The sequence below is a fragment of the Tachypleus tridentatus genome, chromosome 7 (genome assembly GCF_004210375.1).
Source record: "Tachypleus tridentatus isolate NWPU-2018 chromosome 7, ASM421037v1, whole genome shotgun sequence".
Lineage (NCBI taxonomy): Eukaryota > Metazoa > Arthropoda > Merostomata > Xiphosura > Limulidae > Tachypleus > Tachypleus tridentatus.
In genome coordinates this window covers 175,703,557-175,714,232 of record NC_134831.1, presented here as the reverse complement: position 1 = coordinate 175,714,232, position 10,676 = coordinate 175,703,557, and the positions used below count along the sequence as shown (strand labels likewise).

General features: G+C 32.1%; 1 protein-coding gene across 1 annotated transcript; it reads left to right on the top strand.

The window, feature by feature from the left end:
• Nucleotides 1-226: 226 nt before the first annotated feature.
• Nucleotides 227-4,138, top strand: MED28 (mediator complex subunit 28). The gene is made up of 4 exons (XM_076515831.1): nucleotides 227-320; nucleotides 2,436-2,502; nucleotides 2,928-3,040; nucleotides 3,181-4,138. Exons 1-4 carry the CDS (start codon nucleotides 237-239, stop codon nucleotides 3,604-3,606), a joined length of 690 nt encoding a protein of 229 aa, XP_076371946.1. The 5' UTR covers nucleotides 227-236; the 3' UTR covers nucleotides 3,607-4,138.
• The last annotated feature ends 6,538 nt before the right edge of the window (nucleotides 4,139-10,676 follow it).

Here is a 10,676-nt window from a genome sequence, read left to right as displayed (position 1 = left end):
CTTTTATTTGTCTGAACATTTTTATACACGTCCTACTACATATTTTAATTATTAAAGCCTTCTACAAAGACAGAAATGATGATGCACTTTCTGTATTAAATTTTCGGATATTACTTATTGGATGCCCTGAAATATTCAAACATGTCGTTATAAACTACGCCATTTAAAATGAACAAGTAAGTAAAAATAATAATAAATATTAATACTAATCAAAACTTTTTTTACGGCGCCATCTAATGTTAAACAATATCAATAAAATGGCTGATCCTACTGGAACTTCGGGTCAAGGAATAGTAGACGATTTTGAAAATTCTTTTCAGGTAGACATATGAGGGTATAGAAAACTCAGAATAATCTGTGGATGGGAAAAATTTCCTACTGTGTATTTATTGTCAAAATTATTGATTATTCGTGTTTTTGTCAATATAACAGAAGTTAGATTGAGCCTAAACTTAAAGCTTTATGGTATATCCTAGTTAGGATAAGTAGTAAACCGTTAGTGTTAGCGTACCTGTTGGAAATGTGTATTTGTTGTGCGACTAGGTTTAGTTTTTCTGTATAACGCGTGCTATACAACATAAAAGATTGAATTTTTCAGTCTCTTGATAAAAGCCTTATGGTCAGAACCCTAATGTAAAGCATAGTGCCTTTAAGGTTTAAAATAGAAATCAAGTGACATATTACATTTACATTACAAGAGAAACAATTGCTACAAAAGTTATAGTTGTGGTGAAATAAAACAGTAAGTCGTGTTCACCAGATAACATTGATTAAAAAAAATGCTACTTACAAAAGCATTGTGAAAACTTTGATGTTTGACAAACCCATACAAACATGATCTGTCTTAAAATTTTGAAAAATAAAATGTTTTTAAGAAGGAAAAAGAAATAGAATGGAGCAGTGTCATACAAGTATTACATGTAAAGTTGGAGAGGATATGTTAAATTGCAAGTAAATATCGTACTTAGTAGCAAGAAACTGTTTCATATGTGGAAGAATTACTACAGTAAACTTATAATAAAAAAAGAATGGACTGATATACTAGACAAGGAAGATAACCTTGTAATATACATGAATTGATGCAGGATACTGTTAAGTAAGATGGAAAGCTACAAACATAGGTTCTGAGATAATCTCGTACACAGAAAGTATCTTTCAAAAACACGAGAATGGGTCTGGGTAAATAGAAGTGCTTAAAACAGGAGTGGAATGTTGTAGTGTAGTAGAATCCATCTTGTTTGTGATATATATCTTTGAAAAGTTGCATTAAAAATAGCTGGGTTGATACTAACAAGTATTTACATATAATTATTTTGAAACTGGTCAGGGAATGTGATGTGTTTACAGATACTTTTTGTAATAACTAGGATAGATTTTTAAATATGCTAAGTTGGATATTACAAAAAATAGAAATTGTTTTTTATATAGTGCAGAGAAATGAAGTAACAATTAAAACACTGGAAGGAAAGTCACGAGGCTTGGCTTCCTTCATTACCTTCATTTTAATTGCAGAGAGAAGAATGAATGCTAGTGTTAGTTTAGTAATTAGAACAGAATGGCTTTAACATTCAAACTTTTTAATAAATCACTTGAAATTTATTGTTTGTTGATTTTGTTGACTCTACATATAGATGCTTGTACTTTCACAGGAATGACAAATTACCTTTATAATAATGTACTAAATATTTTGATATTTCTCAAACCCTCTAGTGCATGTTTGGTTTATCATTGCTTATCATACTGTTATTTCACTGTTTTAAACAGTTTATCATTACAAGTTTATCTCATCTGATTAACAGTTGTTTTGTGACCAAGACAATGTTCGTGTCCTTTTATATAAAGTTATTCCATAAACATGATGAGGTAGACATATCTTTTTATACAAAGTTAGTAACATGATGTGGTAGACCAAACTTGTCTCTCTGATCACTCTCATGTTTATGTATATAATTTAAGCAGGTAGTATTATGAATTTTCACCTTTAGTAAGAGTAATATGTGTATTTGTTTCATTTAGGAATATTTATATTTCATTCTAAATATTAGAACTGACCACATTGACTGACATTATTTTGCATTGTTTAACTTTTGTTTGTTAAGTTTCAAAACTTTTAAATATGTTTCAATGATTTTTGCAATATGTACATAAGGTAATTATTGGGTATATCAGACCAGATTTTCTTCTTTGTGTGATGTAAATATTTGGATAAATAAAGCTCACTGCTGCCATTTTAAATAAAAGTGACTAATAGAAAATATTCTTATGGAAATGTCTTGGTCTTTAAACATTATTTTACAAATGAATAATTTGTTAGTGTTACATAAGGTGTGTCTTTTGAAATATACTGTGTGTAATTTCAGTCGAGTGAAACTGATGAGATATAGGGGGCATTGCTTTAAGTTAGCCTTCATGAGAGAACTTGTTTCTCTTTCCAGGCCTGTCTAGCTGCTCTCACTAACCCGGATCATTTCAATGTTCGAGACTCTGAAGAAGTGAAAACAGGTAGACTTATTTCTAGCCTAAAATTAAGTATTAAATAAACTGAATAACATAACTTTAAAAAAAAAACAAAGGACAGGAAACTTCCAGAAAGCTATTAAAAGTTAATAAAGGTGTTACCAGTAAAATATCATAAATTATTTTACTGTTAAATAAATGGAAAGCTTTTTCAAAACATTTTTAAATTACAGATTTGGTTAGACAAGTGAAATGATTAAGCTGCAAAGGAACAATTTTTTTTTTTTTTTTAGTAATTGAATCACATTTTCACAATAAGTTTGACTTCATCTCTAGATATTGTTGATGTAACCATGGAAACTTGTGACGAGTTCAGAGAAAGAAAAAAGATAATTTTGTAAAGTTTCTGTTTCTAAAATATAAAAATCAATCCTTGACATTACAAAAAGTCATTTATTTATAATTTGAAGGTGTGGAACAAACTATTCAAAGATTTCTGGATCTAGCCAAACAAATGGAGTGCTTCTTTCTTCAAAAGAGACTTCTTCTGTCAACACAGAAGCCAGAACAGTTTGTTATTGAGGTCAGTGAATACTTTTTATTTAATAATAAAAACGTATGAAGGCAGAGCATATTGGAAATTTGATTTTCTGAGTTATTAAACTGTATAGAAATATGAACTCTACAATTATGACATTAAAATTAGAGATATTAATTTTACAGGATATCAACGAACTGAAAAACGAACTTGCTCGTAAAGAACAGCTCTTACAAAAGTACAATGAGAAGATCTCTTATTGGCAGAGCCTAGTGGCAGAGGTCTCGGCCTCTCCCCGGCTGTCGCATCATCCCACTCCTTCACCAGCACAACAACAGCAAGGAATTTGCCAACCTGTACCACCACAGCACCAAGGAGCATCTCCCATAACACATCCTCATCAAATGACCAGTCACCAACTGCCATTACAGCATCCTCCAAACATGCATCCTGGTATGGTCCAGCAGCAGAGCATGGTGACTCATCCATCACAAATGCCCCAGGGTGGCCAATTTGGAGATCCACAACAGCATCAAGGTGGCCTTCAGGGACCACTTGCCTATCTTGAAAGAACTACATCTAACATTGGTATGCCAGATAACAGAAGATAGTAATTTAGTTTTCAGATATATTTCTTTAAAGTTTTCATTTCACCTTAACACAAAAAACTCCATTACGTATAGTTTTTTTTATTTAAGATGTAATGTCTGTTGGCAACAAAGTGAGATATTTTCATACTGTTGCTAAGAGGACGTAGTTTGGTTATTTACACTGTAACAAGTACATCAGTTTGTGTTCAGTGTGAGCTTGGAGGGAGTCTTGCCATGTGTTACACCAAAACTACTTCACTTATCTCACTGCTACAGCTTCATAAACAGTTTATTTATCTCTGTCATGTTTGTGATTATTAAATTAAGGAAGGAATATTTGATATGTTATCAGACTGTTTACATATGAAATGTTCTTACTGCCAAATGATTCAATATTTACTGACATTTACTTGTATTATAAGTTTAATTCTACTTATTAAAACCATATTTTATCTACTGAGAAGTTGTAAATACAACTGAATGTATTTTCTTGTATGAGTCAGTGAAATACAAACTGTTACTTATCCTGGTGCTGGCCAGATTTGAACTTTGATTTCTTGTATGTTCATCTATCTATGTTTTGTTTTAAAACTCATCCAGTTACAGCACAGATTTGTCAGGTAAAATTACACGTTAGATCGGGGGGGAGGCAACTTATTTTTTCATAGTGGCCACAACTGTAACTAATGAAAACAACACTGGCCACACTATTCAAAAAAAGAAAGATTTTAGTTTAATCAAAATAATTGCATTTCAACTGACCTTCAATGTGAAAATTGATGAGGGTTTTCAACTCTGCTTCTAAAGTTATGTCAGTAAGCTGAGACCTGTATCTAGACATAAGAAAATCTAGCATAGAAAATGTTGACTCACATACCCATGTGAATCCAAACATGGAAAATAATTTTTAAATTTGGAAAACTCTCATTTATCAGAATAATGAACCACATCTCTCTGAAAGGACATTTTTGTTTACCTTTTTATGTGTTCTACATTTTGCAGGGTAAGCACCTTTTCTTCAAATCCACTTTTATCCAAAGACAAAAAAGATGTAATTTCTTTATGGAAATTTCCTAAGTCAAATTGAAATGGATCATGCAAAAATTCAAATATCAATTTCAAATTTTTAAATTCGAAGAATCGTGATTCAAAGTTTTGAGACTTTTGATCCAGTTTACATAGAGATCATCTTTAGGATCAGAGTAATCATAGTCATTATTATTTTCTAGAAAACTATAGAACTTTACAAAGTGTGTCAAATCATTCTTTTGTAATTGTTCCACAAGGAGGTTTACCTGTAACTGAAATTCATGAATAGACTGTGATTGTTCACTTATTATTTTACCTCTTCTCTGAAGCTTTGCATTCAAATTATTCAAGTGAGCCATCAGTAAATTTTTGAGACTTTTAAACCAGTTTACATAGAGATCAACTTTAGGATCAGAGTAATCATAGTCATTATTATTTTCTAGAAAACTATAGAACTTTACAAAGTGTGTCAAATCATTCTTTTGTAATTGTTCCACAAGGAGGTTTACCTTTAACTGAAATTCATGAATAGACTGTGATTGTTCGCTTATTATTTTACCTTTTCTCTGAAGCTTTGCATTCAAATTATTCAAGTGAGCCATCATATTGCACAGAAAGTGTAAATCACACTACCATGACAAAGTTTCAATTTCAGGGAAATTTTCAGTCTTACCTTTTTCAACAAGATACTCTTTTATTTGAAGAAATAAGGAAGTAAATCGTTCCAAGACTTTTCCTCTACTTCGCCATCTCACATTTGCAAAATTAGTAAGATCATCAAAACTACAGTCACTTTTCTTCAAAGACTCAACAAACTGTCGATAGATGAGAGAGCTTCCACTTCTAATATAATTCACAATTTTTCAACAATGTCCATCAAATTTTTCATTTCATCACTTTTAGACATCTGAGCACATAAATTTACTGATGCAAAATGCAATGGAAAGATGGCAGTGTGGACTTCACATTATTTTCAATTAAATGCTACTTCAAAAGAGAAACAAATTCTAATTTCTCCCCAGTCACAGAGGGAGCAGCGTCTGTTGTGACAAAAACCAGTTTTTCTAAAATCCAGATTGAATTTTTTTGACATTTCACGAAATTTTTCAATGATGATTTTTCCACATGTTCGATCTCGTAATCCACAAAGGCCAAACATTTCTTTCCTCACTTGAAAATCTGAAGTTACATATGGAACCCAAAAGAAAAATATAAACAGTTTGTTTAGTTGTTCAAGTAACTGATTTTCTATGTCTTTACTAACTCTAACATTCTGTGGACAATTGTTCTTCGACTTAATTGTAATTTAGCTTTTGAAGAATATCATCTTTTATTTTTGAATCATAATTCTCCGACAGAATTACAATGACCACAATCAATATTTTTTTTACTAATTCAATATTAAAAAATAATTTCTTTTCTTGAGCTAGAATCCAAGTTACTTTATAGCTAGCTAACATAACTAGTTCCATCGATGATAAAAATCTTTTAGGCCTCCCTTTTGTTCATGAAGTTGTGCTTTCAGATGGCAAATTTCATTCAGACGATTTTTGCTATCAACTGGAAATTTCACATCAAATTCGTTGTGAAAATTATTAAAGTGTTACTTAAAGTTGCATACATTATTATTATTATTATAATTAAAAACATTGTTACACAAAAGACACACTGGTTTATTATTTGCTTCAATCACTACAAATTTCATTAAATTATCGTTTCACGTGTTTTCAGTCACGTGACATTCTCTTTTTGGGGGTAATGACAGAATCAATTAAATTGTTTTCTAAGTTTTCACCATCATCTGGATTCTTTTGTCTTCGAATTATCCACTTGCTCGTATTATGGGATTAAATGCAAAATATATTTAATCACAAGCTGCACAATTAAAATGTTTGCAACTGCATGCAAAACAACTCTCACTCGGTAACAAACATCTAAACCAGACTGACGTTACAAAATGAGCTGAGTGATAAAGCGCGCGACATTAGTGATGACGTGAGGCAGTGCAACTGCTGATTACCAAATTTACAATAAAAAACAAATGATAGAAAAAGTTTATTACTAAATTCGAACTGGCCACAATTGTGCTATCCACTGACCACATGTGGCTTGTGGCCATGGAATTGTCCACCCCTGCTCTAACTTATGAACAGTAACAAGACATGTAACTATTAAAAACTAGTGTTCAGTATGAAGGTTTATCTGTTACAAAACATTTGTTTCCTGGAAGAGAAATGTAAATAATCAATGGTCAACCAGACAAAATACAATACTCATAACCTGACCAACCAGACAACCTATACACTTTATTTCAAAACCAGATAGTGAACCAACCAATTTTATTTTAGGTGGACTGTTACCGCATTTTGTAAAGTGTTGTAAACCTGAAGTATAAATCTGATTTAATAATGTAGTCCAAATATAACGTAATGACCAGATTTTGTGAATGATACTGTACAGTAGAAAGTTTAATAAATTATTTATTTGGACGAACTTTAAATAAATTAATTACCAAATGCGATTATTCATTTGGAATGTTTGTTTGTTTGTTTTGAATTTCGCACAAAGCTACTTGAGAGCTATCTCTGCTAGCCGTCCCTAATTTAGCAGTGTGAGACTAGAGGGAAGGCAACTAGTCATCACCACCCACCGCCAACTCTTGGGTTACTCTTTTACCAACGAATAGTGGGATTGACCGTCACATTATAACGCCCCCACGGCTGGGAGGGCGAGCATGTTTGGCGCGACGGGGATGCGAACCTCAGATTACGAGTCGCACGCCTTAACACGCTTGGCCATGCCGGGCCCCATTTGGAATGTAATGGACTATTCCAAGTAGTAATATTAACCAAATAAACCATAGACGAGCTCAGGAATAACAGTGAAAATAAGATATATTCAATTATATAATATTTTATTGACACGTTTATTGTAATAAAGATTAATTTTGACTTCTATGAATATATTTCTGTTGCATATATGAAAAAGTTATTACATTTGTGATAAAAAACTATGGCCTGATAATCGTGTATTTGAAGAAAAAACGAATTAGTTGTAAGCCATTAACTTGTATTTGTGTTGGACTAAACACGTGATTTTTTGGGGAGTGAGGTTCCAAAGAGACGTGATTAGCGAAGTCGACTTGTGAATTAAATCTTTTTGACATCGTGTTTCGTAAGGACTTCGTTTTATGTGTTGTTACAAGATACACAAAGCCTCGTAGCAACTATGTTTTTCGTGTTGTTACTGGATGCACAAAGTCCAAAAGTCATGGATCGGGTGAGGATAAATGAAGGAAAAGATCCATAAGTCCCAAAAACGGCGTCCATGGATTTGGGGAGGTAAAGATGATGTTTTTTAAATGACTTGAGTAACAGTAAATTGGAATACATAGTCTGTAAAAAAAAACACAAAAAACTTGTAATTTAATCTCGTTACGTTACTATATGTTGTGACGTTATTCAAACATTATAAATAACCGAGTTTTAACGTTTTTATTGCGTAGATGAAGAAAAACCGATTAACCAATGTTATTTTAAAAACTGTATTGACAGTTTCGGTGTTAATTATATCCATGTAACAGTTATAAAGTTTAAAAACGTAAAAAGACAGTCTCATTCATCGTAAGTAACCAACCTAAAATTTGGTAATGTTGCTGTACTTTGGGATAATGTTACGAGAGAGAAGTAATTATTAGTTCTCCACTATGATGCCCGAATTATTATATTTATATTTATTTTCGGTTAGTTTTCAACTCTCTGATCACTGTTTCTCGTGAACATTAATGTTTTTATTTTGTGTACAACTACACAGGCCAACTAGACGGATGGTATCTTTTTAATAGTACCCACCGCCCACTTTGGGGTTACTTCAGTTTAATAGTGGGATTTCATGCGTATTCGGCTTTTAGGGCCAGAATCAATTTTGTGGCAAAGAGACGTAAATCATACACTCCAGGAACTATAGCCTGACACGCCCGGCTCGGTGAATTGTATAATAATAAAAAACAATAGCCATAATTACTTCTAGAAACTATTTATAACTTACATGGAAATAAGATTGATTTTATATAAAAACATATTTACTTTTATAATAAATAAGTTTCGTTTCAAAGAGATACGTTTCAACCACATATAAAAAGAATTTTACAAACATTATCTAATCCTGTTGTTTCGCACTGGTTTGTTCCATTTCATTATATTAGACCATAAATATTATATAACACTATGTAATAAATTTTTTACTTTTTTTTTTTGTTCCTGGGTAGAAAGTGTTATTTTGCAATTGCTTATGCCTAAAGTAAATGAAAAAAAAACCTATTTTTCTCCTCAAACTTTGCTTTTGTGACCTGGGAGCGTATAACGAAAACATGATGCGAGACTATTAATTGGGGGCTGATATGTGATATTGATTTACATTACAGTCGCAAATTTCGAAAAACTACTCACTTCTAAATATTTTTTTCATTTTTATATAACTTTAGTACAAATACATGCAGGGGCGTAGATTTTTTACAACTCATGGGGGGATGATTTTCGCAACCACTTATGTGGACTGTTCAATTCGCAAATTGGTAATCTCTGATTACGTGAACCTGAAAGCTGCAGTCACAGAGTAATCTTGTTGCCACGATACTTGCATCTATACTTAGGCCTACTGATTGATACTTACGAACAATCGCTTAGATCGAAAAGCTTAGAAGCACGCCTATATTAAAGATGTACATTTCGGCTACTGAAAAAGCTTACATCTAGGCCTAATTATGTAATGCGATTGGTAAGAACACGAGAATCACAAGAACAAACACACAATTTGTAGGCCTGCGATGCAATAAAACAATTCAACAGACTAAAACTGTAGGGGGGGGGGTGATTGTATGCACCATATCCCCCACCTAAAATGAAGGGGGGATGTATACCCTCCATCCCCCCCAGGATCTACGCCCCTGAATTCATGTAAATCTTGATTCATATGTTGTTTTATTCAGAATTTATGTAAATAAAAATGTGCAAATTTGCCCGTTTTTAAACAGAAAATATGTTCATTCTAAATTTCATTATCCAGCTCACAAAAGCAAAGTTTGAAGGGAATAATGGCCATTTTCTGTACTTTTACAACATATGCAATTAAGAAATAACACATACTATCCAGGAACAAAATTTGTTACGTAGTAATGATTTTTCTGTGTTAAATTCCGACTGACAAAGTAAACTAATAAGCCACCTACTGGAAGTCGATGGAAAGCTGTTTGAGAACGTGTCACTCGCTTGAACTGACATGGGTAGACCTTATATTGTACTGGTGGTACCATTTCCTCTCGTTCAAGTCTGCCATATTAATGTTAAAAATATATATATAAGTAATGATGAAAACAATACTTGAGCACCCAATAATATCTGCCTAAGATATTAAAAATTGTCTTAACTGTGAAACTTGGACAATCCGTTACCTACAATCTGAAGTAGCATTTCTCTCTTCGATGTATAAATAAAAAATATTCAAATATGTTAAAATATTAACCTGGAATATTATTCGATGTCAATATGGTTTTGTTTGATATTTCTTCTTAGCTTGCGCTTAAAATGTAAAAATGTTTCACAATTCAAAAAGTATATATTATGGATATTATTTCTATTTTATAGAAGCTTAAGTTTTGGAAAGGAATATTTATTTCAAGTTGCACCATGAAACGTTTCGATCATCCTGTTACCAAGGCGATAACGTAGATACAACAATGTTTAACGACAATGAATTTAGATAGCTGCACATGCGAAATTAAACAACACGTTGATTTATTTGTGTGTGTATATATATGACGTTCATATATTTATAAATAGATAACACGTTTAAACAACATATAACACGTTGATATGTGTACTTATTTCTTGAAAATAACGTTTAGGTCTAGCTCTTTTCGTCAGATTGTAAGGCTTAGAACAAAAGCGTATTTGTAAGATTTTAAAACCGTCTGCACGCAATTTTGAACGTCGATTATACAACGTCTTAACAGTTTTATCCTGTATATCTAGTGTATATTATTTCAAACATTCACATAATATCCA

Bases quoted from the DNA above. Each gene is read 5' to 3' on its own strand.
- MED28 (XM_076515831.1), top strand. From the start codon at position 237: ATGTTAAACAATATCAATAAAATGGCTGATCCTACTGGAACTTCGGGT. The intron at 321-2,435 runs GTAGACATATGA...TTCTCTTTCCAG, and splicing joins ATTTTGAAAATTCTTTTCAG to GCCTGTCTAGCTGCTCTCAC. The intron at 3,041-3,180 runs GTCAGTGAATAC...TTAATTTTACAG, and splicing joins CAGAACAGTTTGTTATTGAG to GATATCAACGAACTGAAAAA.